Source organism: Mustela putorius, unplaced genomic scaffold (assembly GCF_011764305.1).
Source record: "Mustela putorius furo isolate JIRA1106 unplaced genomic scaffold, ASM1176430v1.1 tig00004007_pilon_pilon_pilon, whole genome shotgun sequence".
Lineage (NCBI taxonomy): Eukaryota > Metazoa > Chordata > Mammalia > Carnivora > Mustelidae > Mustela > Mustela putorius.
The window spans coordinates 6,111,600-6,133,050 of NW_025422145.1; the positions used below are offsets into that span (position 1 = coordinate 6,111,600).

Genomic DNA, 21,451 nt, shown 5'->3' on the forward strand with positions numbered 1-21,451 from the left:
CTGCTGGAGCAGGGACTCAACCCTGGAAAGTCAAGGCTTTTGAAAACCAATGGAGTGGATCCTTCCCTGAATTTCCATGATTATCCTATTCCCAGTCCCGGAAGTTAATCACATCAACCGATTTTCTAAACTGCAGGTCTCAGCAGGGTTTGTCTCTAGAATAAGACCTAAAGCACAAAGACACTGCTAATTTAATCCGATGTGAAGTCCTAACCTAAGAGCGGCCGGTCATCCAGTGCCCTACGGGTACACGATACTGGAGTACAGCATCCCAGGATAAAGCATTTAAAGGACAGTGTGGATCACTGTTTGAGTCAGTTACTTGTTTTGACATTTGTCTGTGTGCGTTTATGTGTGTGTTGACTTTTTTTTTTAAAAAAGGAGTATGTTAGGGAGTGCCAGTCTTGAGTGGGAAGGCACTTTATTTTGGACACACTGTATTTTCTTCCTGTTGTGAATATAAGATAAAAATATTTGTCTCAAAAGCAATGCAGGGGGGCGCTTGGGTAGCTCAGGGGGTTGAGCCTCTGCCTTTGGCTCAGGTCATGGTCTCAAGGTCCTGGGATCCAGCCCTGCATGGGGCTCTCTGCTCAGCAGGGAGCCTGCTCCCCCACCCCCTGCCTACTTGTGATCTCTATCTGTCAAATAAATAAATATGATCTTAAAAAAAAACAACAAAAAGCTACATGTCTTAAAAAAAAAACAAAAGGCAATGCAGGTCCCCCTTATATGAAGGAAGATCCTGAGTTTTTATCTTGATTGTTAGTAAGTACTATGTAAATCCGACGGCAATCACTTAATACCAACTTTAAAGTGGGACACTCTTAAGAAAGATTTAAATGGGTCTTCAGAGAACTACATTAATAGGCTGTAAGCTGAACTTTGTATTAATGGGGGATAAAAAGAAAAATCAATGTCCAGAAGTTTTCAGGGACCACTGGCCACAGATCTGAAGAAAAACTTAAAGCCAGGCTTGTTATAATGGAGGTCTCTGTTTTCTTCCCATATACATCACTTGATAGTCCGAGTGTTAAGAGTTCAAGAAAAAAGCATTCATAAAAATTGTTAGTTTAATATTAAATCCAGTTTCAAACCACTTTAGCATAGATTTGTTTTGAAAGGTACCTGACAGCTTTGTTTTTGAGGGGTCTCATTAGTGGGCTGGATCCTCTTTGAAGACAGAGGTATTTAAAATTTCAATTCGCATCTAGATCTAGAATTTGGACCATAACATACGGTTGTTAAGAAACATCTATTCTCGGGACATCTGGGTGGCTCAGTTGGTTGGGCAGCTGCCTCCGGCTCAGGTCATGATCCCAGCTTCCTCCGATTGAGTCCCACATCGGCCTTCTTGCTTGGCAGGGAGCCCGCTTCTCCCTCAGACTCTGCCTGCCACTCTGTCTGCCTGAGCTCGCGTTCTCTGTCTCTGACAAATAAATAAATAAAATCTAAAAAAAAAAAAGAAACAAATATTCTCTTTGTGTGTACACCTTTACTCTGTAATTTTTAGCACGTTAGTTGCACTCTGTCTAGACTCCTTGGAGAAAAAAAGCAACAATATGTCTCCCCCACCCCACCCCCCATCCTTCACCCTCCCCCCGCTGCCCCCCGCTGGGGCTCCATATGGGTGAATTGCGGGAAAACTTAACAGGGACTCAGAACAACGTTATTTTCCTACTTCATATAATCGGGTGTAGGTATTTATCTTTTGCTTCCCCCCGCCCCCACCTGCATGTTTACCTAAACTCAGCCGGGTGAGAAGCAGTCAGAAGCAGTCAATAAAGCCCTAGGGGAATACTCGAGCAAATCGCAGCGCACTTCGCCTAATGCTGCATGTAGAAGCGGGACGCACCAAAATAACCCTATTAGTTGCATACAGCTGGACCCTTCATGGAATAGGCCAATCCTCTGTTTCATTTGCAAGGCCCTTGGCCGGGAGGAGGGAGGGATGGAAAAGTTTGGGGGAAGGCTTTAAATGACTAGTCAAACAGACGGGTGAGTCATTCAAAGTTTCCAGTTAATAATCCCCTGTGCCGGGGCAGAGCCTGGGCCCGAGCGCTTTACGAGCCACACTGCAGTTGAAGTTGTACTGTCTCACGGCTTTGGGCTCTTCTACCAAATGAATACATAAAATGTAAGACGCGCAGCGCCGGCTTTGAAATGTAGGGCAAAAATGTGGCTGGGGGCGGGGAGGAGGAGGGTGGAAAGACAGAGCACAAGGTAGGGAGCCTGGCAGGCAGAGGACGCACGGGCTGGTGATGGGCAAGGAAGGGCTTCCAGGAGGGGACCGCTGTGCTTCGGACCTTAGAACTGCAGTCCGTCTCCCCTCATCCTGAGCCCAACTGGACTGCGAGGACTAGCCCGGCGATTGAAGTGTCGCGCAAGGACGCGCCCCCACCCCTGCCCCCCACCCGGTGACAGGTGGGGCCGCCGAGCGACGACTGGACCTCCTCCTCCTCCTCGCGCTGCCTGCCGGGAGCCGGAGCCGCTTCCGGTTGCTCGGGGGTTCCGAACTCCGACTCCCGTCGGCCCCCGGGAAAACCGCAGCGGGGTCGCGCGGTTGCCGCCGGAACTCGTAGTTCCATCTGCTGCTGCGCTTCACAGTCGGAAAGGGGAAGGGCAGGGCCAAGAACTACCGAGGCGAAGGTACGGGTGGCGGGGAGGGGTCAATCCGCGCCGGCGTGGGGTTGGCGCTGAGGCGGTCGGAGGTGGTTGGGGTTGGGTGGGAGGAGATCCGCTAGCACACACGAGGAGGGTTGAGCGGCTGCCGCCGTTGTCGTCGCGAGTGCGGAGTTGGGACTGGAGCCTTCGCCGCGACGACGCCGGGGATTGTGTCGCTAGCTCCCGGCCCCTCTACCTCGCCGCCTCGCCGGGTCAGCGCGGCCTGCTCCTGCCCGGCCCGTCGCCCCCGCCTCCATTTCCCGCCCTCTCTTCACCACACACACGGCCCCCCCGATCATGGATCCGGGCAGTGGCGGTGGCGGCGGCGGCGGCGGCGGGAGCAGCAGCGGCAGCAGCAGCAGCGACTCGGCGCCCGACTGCTGGGACCAGGCGGACATGGAAGCCCCCGGGCCGGGCCCGTGTGGCGGCGCCGGCGGCCCCTTGGCGGCGGCGGCGGCGACGGCGGCGACCGAGGCCCAGCGTGAGCACCTCAGTGCGGCCTTCAGCCGGCAACTCAACGTCAACGCCAAGCCCTTCGTGCCCAACGTCCACGCCGCCGAGTTCGTGCCGTCCTTCCTGCGGGGCCCGGCCCAGCAGCCGCCGCCCCCAGCTGGCGCCGCCGCCCCCAACCACGGAGCCGGCAGCGGCGCGGGAGGCCCTCCGGGTAAAGGGCCGGGACGCGCGGGGCGGCCTCTGGGCACGGGAGGAAGCCGGCCTGCGAGGGCGGGAGCAGCCGGCCTGGGCCGGGAGCCCCCTGGGGATGGGGGTGGGGTGCGGTGGGCTCGGGCGGCGCGCCCCGCGGGGCCCGGCGGCACGTGGAGCGCTGACAGCGGCGCCGGACGCGGGCAGCCCTGGGTGGGGCGGCCGGGGGCCGGGGAGGCGGCCTGCGCGGGGCGGCGGCCGCGGCGGAGGGCCCGGCGGGGCGGGAGCGGCGTGCGGGGGGACACCCGCGGGGCCTGGGGGCCGCCCTCCCCCCCCCCCCGGGGAGGGGGCCGCAACCACCCACTGGAAGTGGGGACCGTATGGGACAGAGAGGGAGCCGCGGCGGGTCAGTGCCACGAGGCCTGGAAGTGAGGACAGATGGAGCCACGAGGGGGTCGGGTGGGCGTTGAGAGATCCGAGGAGTTGGTGAGGACGAATGCGCGAGTTGCCCCTTCACCTTGGGCGGAGGAGGGAGAGCCTCTCGCGGCAGTTTCTATTATTGAGGCTGTAATTGCGTTTTAAATGCCTGTGACACGGAACCGTCCTGAAGGAATCCCAAGATGCATTGCAGCCTTGCGATCCGGCAGAAACTGTTGGCCATCAATACAAAGATCTTGTTCACCCTTAGCATTTGTGGGCTTGTGAAGTTGGCCCAGTGTCAGGAAGTTAGGGTCACTCCCCCGGAACGTTGCTGGGTTAGGGAACTGCCTTGATCTCTGCGCCCTTTTCCTGAAGTGGGGGCTCGGACCTTTCTCCTTAGTGACACGTTCGGAGTTTCCTTTGCGTGAAAACCGTGTACCTTATTCAGGCCGCCTGGGGTAACTCGCTCTGGCTCTCTGTTGATGGGCCAGGAGCGAGTCTGTTCCCACACTTGAGCGTTTGTTAGGACTCCGTGGCCGTCTTGGGCCGTTCTCATCAGCGCTGGTAGGCATTCTTGCTGTGGTTTCAATTAGTCTTTAAAAATCGTGCTGTGTTCTGCTTCAGTGACGGCACGCGTTCAGGAACCGATGGGTAGGAATGTCAAGCGGGAGAGCTTTATGCCTCCCAGAGACAGGTGCTTATATGAGGAGCTGCCGTCTCCGTTCCAAGAGCGGAAAGGAAGGAAAAGGTGGAATGTCCTTCCTATTATTTACCCCGGGGTACTGGGGACTGGGTCCCAGATGTTCCCAACAACTTGTGTGTGACACTGGATGGTTCATTTCTCTTTCAAGTTCTAAGTTGGTATTTCTAAGGTAGGTGAACATCCAACTTTTGCTGCGGTTTTCTCCCTAGAGGCAAAAAAGAGTTTGGAGAAATAACTTCACCGTGTATATGTGGATACACAGTTCGCATTTGGTTTTTTTTTTTTTTTTTTTGACTGGTATTTCTTTTATTTGTATAGGCACTTGATGTTTTCTTTTTGAATAAGGAAATCCAGTTTGTTTTGTTTTGTTTCACTTAGATCAAGCCGTTTTGGCTGCCCAAGCTAAGCTAGTTCGTTATCCCTTTTATCCAGCCATTTTCTTTTTGCCCCTCCCCGCTACTTCCTTCGGAGGCTCCAGCACCGCTTGGTCTAACCTGGAACTCCGCTTCCAGCCTATGGAGCCGTCAGCTATCAAAGGACAGCCATCCCTAGAGCAGTGGTCAGGAATGATGGCAGTTGTTGAGTGGCTAGGCACTACCTCTTAGGTGGGGGGGATTGCTTTTCTCTTCCTGATAATTTGCCAGTTTCAGCTTTCCTCTTAACCCTTTCCTCTGTGACACTACTAGAAGTGGAAGTTGTAAAAGTGTGTGGGGGAGTGGTTGTTGGTAAGAAAATTCCTTACATGGTGTCAGGTTTTTCTTTTTTTATCAGAAACCTATTTTGGTGTTACTTTATCAGGTGCTTCTACAAAATGCCTGTTAATGTTAAAAAAAAAAATGCTCCTCTGTAGGATGTTGATTTAGAAAAGAATAGATTTTCTAAATTGAGGTCCAGAGTTATGTTGAATTGCATGTTCCAGCCCATTGAGGTCCATAAAATACCACCGTTAGAGCAGGGAACTGTGCTTGGAAGAAGCCGGGGAAAAGTTGGAAGTAGCACTTAGATTGAAATTCATAAAGGGGGAACCGTGAAATTTGCAGGTTTTTTTATAGTGAAGAAATAGTCAGTAGGGCAAGCATGTTTTTTTTGTTAGCCATAGCTGAAATTTGTGGTGAGTGTGTTTTGGAAACGAAATACCAGAAGAGCTCTTGAAGGTGTTTATCTAGAGGTAGAGCACCAGAATGAAGGACTTGTAGAATGGGTCTGTCTAGAATGAGTATCTGTCATTTCTCTGGAAAATTCTTTACTTACCCCCCTTCCTCCTTCCCTCCCTCCATTCCTTTCTTCTCTCTTTTTTTGGGGGGAAGTAGTTTCAGTGGCCCTTGAACAAGAGGAGGAAGATGCTTTTTCCCAAGGTGTCATTCAGCCTACTGGAGGGCTGCTGGTTATGCCTGTTTTAGCTGTTTTAAGCTGTCCCCTGTCAGAACTTGGACATGTGTTGACCTTGAATCCTTTGAAAATTTAATAAAGGTTTCCAAAGGAATGATTAAGTAGAACACATTTAAGTGTAATTCTCTACAGATCCAAGTAAATTGGCTACCTGATGCTTCTTAAAGTAGAGATCCTGAAATGAATGAAAACAAAAGACATGGGTTACTTGTACTAGAACTAACATTTCCTGTGATCGAATGTACTTGAAGTTCCACTTTGCACCCCAGTTCAGTCTTTTTGTTGTTGCTGTTGTTAAATGAGAAACAGATTTAGCAGTGGTGATCAGGGTTACTTGGTGTCTTGGTTTATTTGGGCAGCTGTAACAAAATACTCCAGACTGAGTGGCTTTTAAAGAACAGAAATTTACTGCTCACAGCTCTGGAGGCTGGAAGCCCAAGATCAGGGTCTCAGCCTGTTCTGGTGAGAGCCCTGTTCTGGATAACCAACTGCCGACTTCCTGTGTCTCAAGGCAGAAAATGGGGAGCTCTATGTGACCTTTTTTTTTATAATGAAAGATAATCCTGTTGGTGAGGGCTCCACCCTCATGACCTAGGACCTCCCAGAAGCCCCACCTAACTTTATCACATTAGGCATTAGGATTTCAGTATAGAGATTATGGAAGAGACGTATTCAGACCATACAGAGCACCTGGACTTTTGGAACAGCTGGAGCTTCTAAAATAGTAGTGTGGTGCTCTTTCCACCAGCCCACCCTCTCTCAAAACTGTGCCATTGAAAGCAGTACAGTTAATACCAGCAGTCCTCAGTAGGCCCTCAGAACTGTCTCCAAGGTGTTGTACCTTAAATTTGAAACTTGAATTTTGAAGAGAATGTTCTTATTTTGTAGTGTTTGAGTTTTGCTGAATGGCTTTTTGTGGGGGCAGGATTTCCTTTTTTTTTTTTTTTAAATTAATGATTGAGCTATAACTCACTATAGAATTTACCTTTTTTTTTTTTTTTTTAAAGATTTTTATTTATTTGTCTGAGAGAGCACGCGCATGAAAGAGAGCCTGAGCACACGAGAGCATACAAGCAGGCAGAGTGGCAGGCAGAGGCAGAGTGAAGCAGGCTCCCCTGTGAGCAAGGAGCCTGATGCGGGACTCGATCCTAGGACCCTGGGATCATAACCTGAGGTGAAGGCAGCGGCTTAACCGACTGTGCCACCCGGGTGTCCGATACAGTTTTTTTTTTTTTTTAAATATTTATTTGATAGACAGAGATCACAAGTAGGCAGAGAGGCAGGCAGAGAGAGAGGAGGAAGCAGTCTCCCCGCCGAGCAGAGAGCCCGATGCGGGGCTCAATCCCAGGACCTGAGACCATGACCTGATCCAAAGGCAGAGGCTTTAACCCACTGAACCACCCAGGCGCCCCTGTCCCATACAGTTTACCTTTTAGAAGTACGCAGTGGTTTTAGTGTGTGTTCACAAAGTTCTGCAGCTGTCACCATTTGGTGAATGCTTGTTAATCACTCCTCTCTCAAAGGTGACCTCTTCGGAGCCACCGGAGTAGAGAAGATCCAGAATCAAGTACTGGTTTTGTCCAGAAGGGCTCTTAGACTTTATTTACATTAAACGATACCTGTGAAAACTCAGAGGTAAGTTTAGATAGATAATAGATAAAACTCTTGAGATTTGTTTCTCTTTCTGTAAGACCAGAGGCCTGCAAGAACAGTTCTGTCAAGGATTTCTCAGACTTGCATGGGACAGTAAAGAATAGAGTAAGCCTGGGTGGCTCAGTGGGTTGAGCCTCTGCCTTCAGCTCAGGTCATGATCTCAGGGTCCTGGGATCAAGCACCGCATCAGGCTCTCTGCTTGACGGGGAGCCTGGTTCCCCCTCTCTCTGCCTACTTGTGATCTCTGTCAAATAAATAAGTAAAATCTGAAAAAAAAAAAAAAAAAGAATAGAGTAAGCAGAGGAAATCAGGGGAAAGTATTGTTCCTGGAGTTTCACTTCTTTTCCTACCTCATCTTCTATTCTTCCTGGTTATTTCTTTTCCTGCCTTGACTTACTGATTATCAGTTTGAGCTATTATTTCATGATTTTACACACTGTTAGAAATTTTGATTGGGAATAAACCCTGTTTCAGGCAGGTTTTATTTAATGTAGTTACTAGTACATACCTTTTTGCATTCTTTTGCCCTTGCTTATTTTTCTTCTTTTCTGGAATGGTACTGCATGAAAAGACAGCAGTTGAAATTTATCAAGCGAGTTAGAGAAATGTAGAGAACAGATTTTAACCCTTGTTTTGCCTGCTTTTGTTCACTGGGAAGGAAATAACTTTTTTTTTTTTTTTTAATTTTTTTAGAGAAAGAGTGTGTGCACACAAGAGGGAGGGACGAAGGAGAGAAAGAGAGAATTCCAAGCAGATGGAGCCCCACGTAGGACTCCATCTCATATACCTGATACAACCTGAGCTGAAACAAAGAGTTGGATGCTTACCCGACTCTGCCCCCCAGGTGTCTCAGGGAGTAAAGTCTTAAAGTTTAAAATAGTATTGTCTTTCTGGTTGAAAAGAAGGGAATGAAAGACAGGTTTGATAATGTTTTGGGGCGAATTAGCAGAATTAGCGGAATGTTTTGATATGCGAATCTGTGCCTTGCTTATATATATAGTGTGTATATATATATACACACTATATATATGTATCCTTCAGAACACAGAATGCTTTGCTGGGCACTTGAATGGATGCTGCTAAGAGTTTGTGATCCCTCAAGGAGCATAGAAAGGGATGGATCAAATACCCATTTTACTCTTGTGGGAGACCCAAAGTGGTAAGAGGGCCATTACAGAGGGGGTAGAGGGTTTTCAAAGCTGAGAGGAGGAATTGCCCACAGATTCCTTATGTAAATCATTTCAGTCCTGTCACCCTAATCGTAAAACTACACATCTATTTTCTGCTAAGTGTTCTTTGTGAACACTTTCTTTAAATTGAGATCTGATTTATATACACAGTCCACCCTTGTGTTCTCTATTTTACTAAGCTTGCTAGGAATTTGCTGGAGTAGAGCATTGGTTCTCTCTTTTTGTTACTTGAAGCACAGTTGGCCCACAGTGTCAGTTTCAGGTGGACAGTGTAGTGGTTCCTCCCAGCACAAGTAGAGCTCCCGTCTGTCTGTGCCCCTGTACCCTGCTGTGCCTCGGGTCCCCATGAGCATTGCTGGCTTTTCTTTTTACATTGCTTGTTGTCTCTTTTGTATGAGCAGCAGTGAGTTAGTGCAGTCCTGGTGGTGTATCTGTTGGGCCTGTTAATTTAGGATTGCATCATTCTCTTCACAGTTCTTAAAATCTTTGGGAAGCAAGAATTTGGCCAAGAAGTTGAAGATTCTTTTTTTTTTTTTTTTTTTTTTTAAGATTTTATTTATTTATTCGACAGACACACAGCAAGGGAGGGAACACAAACAGGGGGAATGGGAGAGGGGAAGCGGGCTTCTCGCCAATCAGGGAGCCCTATGGGGAACTTGATCCTAGGACCCTGGAATCATGATCCAGGGTCCAAAGGCAGACTTAACCGATTGAGCCACCCAGGCACCCCTAATTCTTGATTGTTCTGAGAACAGTCGTAGTTCTGCAATCGTTGATTCATACAAGGTGTGAATCCTTGTTTTCAGTAGATTTTAACAAAACATGGCTGGCCTGTAGATGTGTTTGGTTTTTTCATAAGTGGCTTTGTTTTGAGGAAAGCTGATTGTGTCTTACTCCAAGTTGAACCAGATTTCCAGCATAATTCTAGTTCCCAGGTGAGAGAAACATTCAGTAAGGTTTTTCTGAGCATCTGTTATTAGCCTGGCCTGAGAGTGGTGACACAAATTCCAGACCCCCTTCCGATTAGGTAATGGTAGCTCACTTCGCTTGAAACAAACAAAAAGTGTGTCCTTGTGCATGTCCTTGGGGCAGTTTCCTGATTGACCATTTCTGCAGAACTCCAGTGTGTTCCATACTGCTAAGCGTTCTGTCTACATCTCCTTTGGGGGTTGATTTTGGTCACATACACGTGTTTTTTCTGTTCTCTTTGTACCTTATTGGGGCAGCCTGAAATGGTTTCGGTTGATACATTTTAGGTATACCTTAAATTGTTTTTGACTTAGGTGGGATATAAACCATAGATGAATATTGTAGGGTTGTTTGAAGAATCCAGTGTGACTTAACTCTACAGAAAGCCTGATCAGGTTGGTACGTAGCATTGTGTAAGTGATTGAGTAAGTAGGGTTTTGGAAAGTGAGGGCTAGGAGTGACCCCAGCAGTAATAAAATGGCTCATTTTGGATAAAGAAACTGAAGCCTAGAGATGCTAAGTGAAGGCCTAAGGTCACTTACAGCTTTAAGGCTATGGTTAATTCTAGAATCCACATTTGCCAGCTGCTTGTTCAGTGCTCTCTGCACACATCACTGTTTAATAATGGGAAGGAGGGTATGCCTAGAGCTAATACTCCAAACAGCGAGGGTCTTCTCACTCAGAAATTTGCCTTTCTTGTATTTCATTCTTTTTTTTTTTTTAATATTATACTTACTTATTTGTCAGAGAGAGAGAGAGCGAGCACAGACAGAGTGGCAGGCAGAGTCAGAGGGAGAGGCAGGCTCCCTGCGGAGCAAGGAGCCGGATGTGGGACTCGATCCCAGGACGCTGGGATCATGACCTGAGCCGAAGGCAGCGGCTTAACCAACTGAGCCACCCAGGCGTCCCTTGTATTTCATTCTTAAATTTTTGTTATTACTATGGGACTTTTAACTGCTTGTTGTAATCATAAATGTACTGAGCAGTTAACACTTGCTTAATGTGGAATCTTCACCACACTGTAGGTACTGTTAACACATTTTACAGATTAGAAAATTAAGGCTCAGAGAAGCTAAGGAAATTAGCAAGGTGACATCCATGACTGAACGGAGGAGCTACGATTAGAATCTAGGTCTGATTTCAAAGCTATTCTCGTAATGGTTACTCTGCTAGCCCTTTCCTGGTGATTTGATATTAAAAGATCTTTTTGGCCGAGATGCTTTTTTCAGAAAAGGAGCCCGAGTGTGTGGGCTATGCCACTGTCTCCGTGTTCTGTCTCAGTGGGAGCCGACTAACATTCTCAGAAGGAGACAGTGCTCTAAAGTAATACTTAGAAATTGCGTCTTCGTGCGTCTTAGGAAACGATGACGTAAAATCATTAAAACAGCTGTGTTCCCTATTGTGACATCATGCCTTTTATTTTTAGAGTGTTAGGTAATTAGAGCAAAACCATGGGCCTTTGTACGTGTTCTTGTGGGCTCTTTCTGATGTCTGCCTTTACTGTTCTCTGATTTTGTTTGTGGGAGAAAAACACCTCAGCGTGCAGTTTTGGTGAGACTGCGTGGTCACGTGAGCGCCAGAGAAGGGTTCCTTCCTTACCAGGCTGTACTTGCGCATCTCTTGGATATTGTTTCTCTAACCCCGTGTTAAAAAGTTGGCACATGGCATTTACTCTCACATTTACTCTCTTGAGCCCTGACAGGAACGTAGTAAACGTAAGACTGCTAAGAAAACTGAACCAAGGGGCATCTGGGTGGCTCAGTGGGTTAAGCCTCTTTCTTCAGCTCAGGTCATGATCTCAGGGTCCTGGGATCGAGCCCTGTGTCAGGCTCTCTGCTCAGCGGGAGCCTGCTTCTCTCACTCTGCCTGCCTCTCTGCCTGCTTGTGATCTCTACCTGTCAAATAAATAAATAAAATCTTAAAAAAAAAAAAAAGAAAAGAAAACTGAACCAATAAGACCACGAGGAACTAACCCTGCAAAAACAAAAAGAAAGCGGAAAAAAATTCAGTAAAATCAATTGTGTGTTTCTTTTCTGTGGTACATGTGCTGGGCCAGCCTGTGGGGACTACAGGAGTAAAGAAAAAAGTCTCCGTATTTCAGAAAACCGCCATCGTTCTGGAAGTCTGTGATCTCCTGAGGAACCAGAACGAAGATCTTTGTGTGTGCACCTATGCACCTATAATTGAAGGGAGGGTCCTGTCCTAGAGGAGTTCTGAGGAGGGATCCTTAGCCTTCAGATGGTGGGCCGGGCCTGGAGTGTGATGAAAGTGGAGCGTCGGGTGTGGCCGGTTCTCACAATGGAGGAAGCTGTGTGAGAGCAGCTAGAGCTGTGCACTTGTGGCTCTTTTTTTTTTTTATTTTTTTTTAAGATTTTATTTATTTATTTGACAGAAATGACAAGTAGGCAGAGAGAGGAGGAAGCAGGCTCCCTGCTGAGCAGAGAGCCCGATGTGGGGCTCGATCCCAGAACCCTGAGATCATGACCTGAGCTGAAGGCAGAGGCTTGAACCCGCTGAGCCTCTACTTGTGGCTCTTTAATTAATTGAAATTAAGTCAAATTTAAAATTCCATCCCTCAGTTGGGGTACCACCTTTCAAATGCTTAATAGCCACATGTGGTCTGGGACTGTCCTGTCAGCAGCACAGATGACATGTCCATCACAGCAGAAACTCATTTTTCACTTCTGTACAATGTAACACACTATGACTTCTGTGACAGCACTAACATTGTTTTTATTTTTTTCTTTAATGAGCATAACATTTCGCTAACAGGACAGAGTCTCATGCTCTGTCGACTGAAAGAGCCATGATCAGATCTTTTAAAAATATACTTGTTATAAAAATTATGGTGAAATAAATTGTGGGTCGCTTGGGTGGCTTAGTTGGTTCAGCGTCTGACTCTTGATTTCCCCTCAGGTCACGATCTCAGGGTCATGAGATTGAGCCTGGTGTTGGGCTGCATGCTCTGTGTGGAGTCTGCTTCCCTCTCTTTCCCTCTCCTCCTGCTCGCTCTCTCAAATAAATACATCTTTAAAAACAAAAATTACAGTGAAATCCATGTAACACACAATTAACCATTTTAAAGATTTTACTTACTTATTTGACAGAGAGACAGAGCAAGAGAGGGAACACAAGCAGGGGGAGTGGGAGAGGGAGAAGCAGGCCTCCTGCCAAGCAGGGATCCCGGTGCCGGGCTTGATCCCAGGACTCTCTGATCACGACCTGAGCTGAAGGCAGACGCTCAATGACTGAGCCACCCAGGCACCCCCAATTAACCATTTTAAGGTGACTAATTCAGCCAGTGTTGTGCAGTCACCACCTCTGTCTAGTTCTAAAATTTTACCATCCCAAAAGGAGACCCGTGCCCATTAAGCAGTTACTTCTCATTCCCTTCCCTTCCTCCCAGTTTCCGGCATCCTCCAGCCTGCTTTGTCTCTGTCCATTTATCTATTCTGAACATTTTATATGCGTGAAATTGTACAGCATGTGACCCTTTGTGTCTGGCTTATTTCACCAGGATCAGATCTTCTCTAACAGTTGTAAGATTCAGATTATCATCGGTGTTAAAGCACAGGCAGTAATACTGTCTGACAGTGTTCTGGTAACATCTTTCACTTCTTGATTTAAAATTTGTGGTGATATACCCAGTATCACACCTACTTCATTAATCTTCCTTTATCATGAACCAGAGGATTAGTTTCCCTTTTAATTTGGGATATGGCAGGTTACTCACTGATGCACTGATTACTTTCCCACTTAATTAGAATTGTTCCTTTTTTGAATACTTGACAAGGTGTATTTCTGAACATGGAAACACCATTGGCAAATATGAAACCATAATGTCACTCCTTATTTCTTGGGAGGTTTACTGACTTTTCCTTCTCTGGGAATATGAACTGTGCTGGACTTGAGCAATCATGGCTATCCGTTTGTTGACCATGAACAGATGACTTTGGGCCCCAATAGAATTCTAAGCCTGGGCTTGTTGGTGCTAGTAGAGTCAGGATGTGATATGCATTATGAGTAGAATGAACTGGAAAGGTTTACCTTTCCATATTTGTGTGCATGTGAGAAGGCCGGATGCAATTACATTGAGAAGTTTAAATTTAAATTTAAAAGAATATTGTGCTCTATCTGACTTTTCTGGTTCATAGTTGCAGAAATACCAGTTCATGAATGTCAATAACACTGCCATTAGGTTTATAATGTGATCTGTGTCTGGATGCATGGAAAGCTTTTTTCCACCTTGGGGAAGGTATGGTCAACTTTTTATTTTGGGGCCCTTTAATACCGAGGTATATATTAAGCACTTAATTGATTTTGGTGCTTGACTCTCTCTGTCCCTGTGAGCTTTACAAAATTAAGGCAGATGTATTACCAATAGGATGTTTTGAAAAATAAAGCTGTGAGCAGATTTTCATTAAGGTGCATTCTGCAGCCACAGAGGTGGTCTCGTGGCTGATGTCATTATTCTGAGAAGTGCCTTACAGTTCTCTGTGTGTATTGTGTTTTTGTAAACCTAAGACTTGGTTCTAGAACTGGGTGGTCAGGTATGTGTATTGTTGGGTTTTGTAAAGCTCAGCCTCAGTTCGGGGTATCTTACTACATGATCTTTTTCCTGCCTTGACACACTAACTGCATCATCTCTGACTCAGTGTACTTTTATCGAGTAATTTTTCAGCAGGGGCTGTTTGAAGACAGGCGAGATGGCGCTTGTCTTAAGTTGGAAAAGCCCAGCTGGGTCGGGTTTGTCCGAATGTTAGATGGAGTGATTGCAGTTACGGACTTTAGGGTGTTTGGAGGGGATTGAATGAGTCAGCACATCAGGGCTTGTTAAAAATCATTTGGAGTTACTTTGCCCTTGCCTCCAGCACTGTGTGGGTTCGTGGGTGCCTCGGTCCAGCCTGGCACACATTTAATAGTCAGTTGTGCTGGTTGGTAGGGTTGAGAGTATCCTGGCGCAGGTTAGTGGGGAGAGATTCGACTGTCGAATACTGCTTGGTGCCAGGAGGTACTTAATAGACACCAAGCAAATGTATTCTCTCATGTAGCTGTTTCAGCGGTCCTGTCAGGTGGATGGCAAGTGGTTTCCAGAAGTCCAGGGACGGAGCTGCATCTCACAACTCCCAAGTGGCAAGGCGGCATTTAAAGCAGGCGGCGTCAGCTTAGCGCCTGCCCCTTACCGCTAACGCTGTGCTGCCCCCTCCAGCCCGAGGGAGGCTTATGAACTTGATTTACTTAGCACAGATTGGCTTTCTCTGAAAATTGAGCAATTTTTCCTTCCCCTACCCATAAACTTTTCTTTGAAATGGGAAAACTAAAAAAAGGTAACTTCTGTTACATCTGAAATATAATTCCTGTTTCCTCCCAGACCTTGTTCAAATGATTTTTTTTTAAAGTTTCTGTTTATATTCAAATCCTGTAGACTGGGGTCAGCTTAGACCTTTCACTTCCTCCTCCTGCCAGATGAGGCCTCAGTTATCTTTGCACGCAGCCCCTCCTCGCTGGTGGGACCAGTCACAGGTTCGTGGGGCGTGCTTGCCTGTAGTGGTGATGTTGGTCTTTCTGCCAGTGGTATTTTTCCCCCCTCTCTAGTTATCTCTTTCCACTCTACAGGGACCTTTCCAAGTGACACTCAGCATGTCACTTCTTTTGGAAGAACTTGGTCGCCCTTTACCTTTCAGGAACAGGAAATCACTTCCTTCAACACTTCACCTTGTTGAAGAGTGGGCCCCAAACTGTCTAGACTTACAGGTGTTTCTGTGCAGAGATTTTAAATACAGGCTTTGCAGTTTATGAATTCATTATTTATTATTTGGTGTGCAGGGTTCAGGTGACTTCAGATTCTTTGATACCTTTTGCATCTTGGAGTTTTTTGTTTTGTTTTGTTTGAAGCAAGGGCACTTTCATATTGGAATATCATTTAGGTTTATCAGATATTTTTTAAAATTTATAAATTTGTAAATTAATCAGTATATGTTTCTCATTCCTCTCTTCCAGGGATGTCATAAGTAGATTTGCATGGAAAAATAGTTCTGTGGAAACCGGGTTGTTGCTTGAGCTTAGAATTCTAACACAGGGCAAAACTGGTTTCATTGTAATCATCATTTCTGACATGTTGTAAAGGATCCTTTGCATTTCAAGGACTTCATGTGAATGTCCTTTTTATTTTGTTGGCATCCAGTAGAATTTATTCAAGGATCTTAGTAATAATGTGTGATTATGGGATCTTAAAAAGAGCTAATCATAGCCTTCTTGGGCTAGAGCTACCAAGAGAGAATTTAGAGAAGTCATAATGTGTATTTCTTGAGCAGAACTTAGTAATTTGATCTGCATTGGGCTGCAGATTACTTTTATAATGCCTTGGAAAAGTTTTATGAAGCAAATTAAGAGAAGCAGCATACCTTTATAAATACATTTCAGTTACTGAAAATGTAAAATCGGCTATAGTCATCGATGTTTAAAAAGAATTTTTAAACAGAGACTTCTGATGTGAACACCTGAGTTAGTTGCTATTGGTCTGCATTATTGAGGTTTTTGTTGCGTTACTGAAATTTTATTTTTACTGTATTTTAAAAGATAGATGAAAATGGATGTATAGGACTTAATTTTTAATTGAACTTATTTCTATTAAACAGCACCTGTGGAACCTTCTCAGGAGGAACAGTCATTATTGTGTGAAGGTAATTTCTTATGATACGACCCTTTGAATGTCTAATTGAGAAAACATTAAGTTGTCTATAGTGTGTGAAGCCTGGATAATTGTTTTGTAAATACATATTATATCTCAATTTCTTGTCTAGGTTCAAATTCAGCTGTTAGCATGGAACTTTCAGAACCTGTTGGTAAGAAAATTTCTGACCATATTAATACAGTAATATGAAACCCTTTCAGGATGTAAGGTGCAAATGTAAGTGTCGTGGTTTATTGTAATGCCTGCATTTAAAACTGACTTTGAGTCTTTGCTGTTGGGATTTAGAAAGCAGGACTGGGTGGCCGTGAGCACTGCCGTGATACCCCGAGCGATACCCCGAGTGATACCCCGAGTGATAACCCCGAGTGACCGCAGATGGGAAAGCTGAGTGGAAGAGCAGTAAAGGCAGTTGAAGGACTTGTGCTTATTCCATGTCCTTTGTGAAAAATTTCCTTCCTTTTTGCAACCTTGTTACTCTAAAGGGTGTCGGATTCCCCAAGTCATTGATAAAGTTGATACCAAATGACTTGCAGAGGGAAAAGCAAAGGTATTATAAGTCGCACGTTCCGATTTTAAACTTTCCTGTTTTCTTTGTCAGGACATCCTGACACTGGAATCCCTGGGCCCTTAGGAACGGGACATCTCCTGTTTCCAGTTTGTCCTTATGGAAATGAAGCTTTGTTAAAATAGCAGTCTCTCAGAGTCTCTGAGTCAGCTCTGATGTCAGCAGTGGGGCTGACTTGAAAGCTGTGATCCTTTTCTGTTGTGAAAGAGATTTTCCTGCTTATGTTTCACTAGATGTTAGGAAATAGAGCTAAATATGCAAAGTTCTATTTGTTGTTTAAAGGCATCTGTGTTTTACAGTACAGATTGTAAGTCTTTTTCAGAATACTAAGTTAAATGTCTTATTTCAGTAGAAAATGGGGAGACAGAAATGTCCCCGGAAGAATCATGGGAGCACAAAGAAGAAATAAGTGAAGCAGAGTTAGGGGGTGGTTCCTTGGGAGATGGAAGACCCCCAGAGGAGGGCACCCAAGAAATGATGGAGGAGGAAGAGGAAATACCAAAACCTAAATCTGTGGTCGCACCCCCTGGGGCTCCTAAAAAAGAACACGTAAATGTGGTATTCATCGGACACGTAGGTAAGTTGCACTCCTCTGCAATGAAGCAATGACCTGTCGTTAGCTACATCGAACAGCTACCTGGAGATGTTTATTGGAACTGAACAGAATTAATGTGAAATGTTTTGATTTTTTAACTCGCTAGATTTTTTTAGCTGACAAAATATCACCAGCGCTTTTGTTGGACAAATAAATAATTGTGTAATGGCATGGAAGCTGGAAGAAAATAAAGCTTCAGTATATTTGTATGGGATGCACAATGGTTTGTAGACCCCCCCCAATGGTGGCTAATCATATTATGACATCTGGTAATTAATATCCTAGAAAACGGGCCTGTTGTTCTGTGTGAACTTCAGTTAATGTGTTAATTTTATGAGCTTCATCTAACCTAGTTTTAATTTTGTGTGATGAAGAAAATAATTTGGAGTGACTTCTGGATGTTTGTCAGATAACCGGTTTAGCACAAAACAAAACCCTATTTAATTTGCTCAGATGTTGTCTGACCATCTGACTTAGGCCCAGAATCATGAGAAGGGAACACAGAATCATGTGTCCTTTTTTGTTTCCCTTAGTCTCTGCTTTCTCCTGGATATAATGCTACACCATACTACTTTTTTAGTAGCAAGAACTCCTTTGAAATTTGTAAAGGAACATCTGTATTTGCTAATATTAGTGAAAGGCAGACTACCTAAATGTAGTTCACAGCCCTTTGGCTACTTTTGCTCTCCCCTGAGATTCCCCTTGGGTAATTTATATTCTTTTGCTGCTGTGCTTTGAGCTGAAGGTCAAAGAGCAGTCTGTTGAAAAAGTCTGCTTATCAGTAAAGTAGTTCTATCAGTATAAGTCATTGTTGGGTGCAAGAGGTCTTGGCAGCTTCTTTTACAACTGAAATTATGTAATTATATGTGCTAATTGGTAATAGTGCACATAGCAGGGTTCTTGGGGGGGGGTTGTTTTGTTTTGTTTTTCCTTTATGCCTGTAGTTTGCACATTATTGATATTGTTGTTCCTTTTAGATGCTGGCAAGTCAACCATTGGAGGACAAATAATGTAAGTCTGTATTTTTTTTTTTTTAAGATTTTATTTATTTATTTGACAGAGAGAAATCACAAGTAGTCGGAGAGGCAGGCAGAGAGAGAGAGAGAGGGAAGCAGGCTCCCTGCCGAGCAGAGAGCCCGATGTGGGACTCGATCCCAGGACCCCGAGATCATGACCTGAGCCGAAGGCAGTGCCTTAACCCACTGAGCCACCCAGGCGCCCCAAGTCTGTATTTTTTGTCAAATAATAGAGTTAACTTGATTGAATGAATTTTGGGCATTGTAAACATACAGTCCTACAACGGAGATAAAACAGGTCTCCAGAAAATGCTATAAAGACCTTAAACTGTAAGGAAAGGTGATGTTAAGGGACGCCTGGGTGGCTCAGTTGGTTGGACGACTGCCTTCGGCTCAGGTCATGATCCCGGAGTCCCGGGATCGAGTCCTGCATTGGGCTCCCAGCTGCATGGGGAGTCTGCTTCTCCCTCTGACCTTCTCCTCACTCATGCTCTCTCTCACTGTCTCTCTCAAATAAATAAATAAAATCTTTAAAAAAAAAAAGAAAGAAAAGAAAGGTGATGTTAAGAAGGAATTTTTGCAGTGTGATAATTGCTAGTATTTTTTGATAGATTTTAGGTATTCCCTAAAATTCTTTTATTATCGCTGTCAGACTCTTCTGGAACATTAAGTATATTTACGAAGGCTGTATTTTAGATTTTTAAAAAATTAAAGCTAATATAGGGGCGCCTGGGTGGCTCAGGTCATGATCCCAGGATTCTGAGATCAAATCCCTACATCGAGCTCTCTGCTCAGTGGGAAGCCTGCTTCTCCCTCTCCCACTCCCCATGCTTGTGTTCCCTCTCTCACTGTGTCTCTTTTCAAATTAAAAAAAAAATTTTTTTTCTTAAAGGAAAATAAAAGCTAATATAGAACCCCAGGTTATAGGAAATCATAATTTGCTTTAAATATAATTTTCTTAGGAATAATGAAAACCAGCACATGAATCTGGTCGTGGGGGGGGGCTTATTCCTTATTCATGAACTCTTTATTTATTTATTAAAGATTTTATTTATTTATTTGACAGAGATCACAAGTAGGCAGAGAGGCAGGCAGAGAGAGAGAGAGAAGGAAGCAGGCCCCCTGCTGAGCAGAGAGCCCAATGCGGGACTCGATCCCAGGACCCCGGGATCATGACCTGAGCCGAAAGGCAGAGGCTTTAACCTACTGAGCCACCAGGTGCCCCTCATCAACTCTTTAAATCCTAGGTGGATTAATCAAAGACCGGTAGTCTAGCTAGCATGCTAAGATAATTTGTTATCTTAACTTTTTATTACATACAGAAGCTGTCCGAGTATGAAAACACCCTGGTTGATCTTCAGCAGTGGATTCTAGCATTGAAGAAAATTTTTTTTAATTAGCAGGTCTTATAATTTCAGTACCCCTGGCTAGCTCATTTTGTAGAACTTGAGACTCTTGGTCTCAGGGTTGTGAGTTCAAGTCCCCACATTGGAGATAGAGATTTTTTTTTTTAAGGTTTTACAATTTTAATCCTTGCTGTATTAGATCTGTTTCTTTAAACTGTATCATCAGAGGATCTAGAGGGCATATCTTCATTGTCTTGCCTTGTAATCTTAGTTGGTGATCTTCCCAGTTATTTCTGAAAATTCAACAACACACCTTTAAGTTACTAAGTAAGGATCCTTAACTAAGGCTCTGTGAATGGAAGTGTTGGACCCATTTGATTTTGTGTATTAGGAGAATGTATATGTTTTCCTTACAGGCTGTAATTTTCATGGGCATTTCACTAGGATTCTGTGCTCATCTGGTTAAGAACGTGCACTGTCGATGACTCTGCAGAGAACCCACAGAGATGAAAGCTTGAACAGGAAGGCTTTGGTTTGGATTGAGTCAAGGGAAGCAGTTCAGTATTTCTAAGGAATTGTTTTACAATTACTATTTTGAATAGTTTTTTTAAAATATTAAATTCTGAAATGTATTAATAAGATTTAATTACCTAGACAACACTTCTTTTATATATATTTATATTTGCCCCTTAAAAAAGTTTTTATTCTGGGGTGCCTGGGGGAGTCAGTCAGTTGAGTGTCCGACTCTTGGTTCTGGCTCAGGTCATGATCTCAGGGTCGTGAAATCGAGCCCCGTGTGGGGCTCTGCACTCATCAAGGAGTCTGCTTCTCTTCACCCCACCCCCCAACCCCAATCGCACTGCACTCTCTCTCTAAAATAAATTTTTAAAAAATGTTTATTCTGGGATGCCTAGGTGGTTCAGTTAGTAAAGTGTCTGCCTTTGCCACAGGTCATGATCCCAGGGTCCTGGGATGGAGCCCCACATGGGGCTTCCTGCTCAGCAGGGAGTCTGCTTCTCCCTCTGCCTACTCTGGCTGCTGCTCCCCCTGCTTGTGCTCTCTTTCTCTTCTCTGGCAAATAAATAAAATCTTCAGAAAGATTTAAAAAAAGTTTATTCTGGGGGCGCCTGGGTGGCTCAGTGGGTTAAGCCGCTGCCTTCGGCTCAGGTCATGATCTCAGGGTCCTGGGATCGAGTCCCGCATCGGGCTCTCTGCTCAAGGGGAGCCTGCTCCCCTTCCTCTCTCTCTGCCTGCCTCTCTGCCTACTTGTGATCTCTCTCTCTCTCTCTCTCTCTCTCTCTGTGTCAAATAAATAAATAAATAAATCTTAAAAAAAAAAAAAAGAAAAAAAGTTTATTCTGAAATAATTTTAGACTTACCGAAAGGTTACAAAGCCAGTACAGAGTTCCCATATACCTTTCATTCAGCCTTCCCTCTAGCGTTAACACATTAAATAGCCATAGTACAGCCCTCAAAACTAGGATAACATTGGTTCAGTGCTATTAACTAATCTGTGGCTCTTACACTAGAATTCCACCAGTTTCTCTATGAGTGTCAATTTTGGCTTCCAGGATTCACCGTTACATTTCAGTCGTTCTGTCTCAGTCC

At 44.9% G+C, this 21,451-nt stretch overlaps 1 protein-coding gene across 2 annotated transcripts in view; it reads left to right on the top strand.

Annotated features, from left to right (window-relative positions):
* Positions 1 to 2,595: 2,595 nt before the first annotated feature.
* The window catches only part of GSPT1 (G1 to S phase transition 1), a 34,626-nt gene continuing 15,770 nt past the window's right edge, over positions 2,596 to 21,451 (top strand). Inside the window, exons 1-5 of one of the 2 annotated variants that reach the window (XM_004750360.3) lie at positions 2,596 to 2,646; positions 16,266 to 16,310; positions 16,431 to 16,472; positions 17,236 to 17,463; positions 18,459 to 18,492. In XM_004750360.3, coding sequence (XP_004750417.1) covers positions 16,451 to 16,472; positions 17,236 to 17,463; positions 18,459 to 18,492 — 284 coding nt within the window. In that variant the 5' untranslated portion in view covers positions 2,596 to 2,646; positions 16,266 to 16,310; positions 16,431 to 16,450. Of the gene's footprint in view, positions 2,647 to 2,667; positions 3,326 to 16,265; positions 16,311 to 16,430; positions 16,473 to 17,235; positions 17,464 to 18,458; positions 18,493 to 21,451 lie in introns of those variants that run through there. The other variant, XM_045072247.1, reaches the window with a different exon arrangement.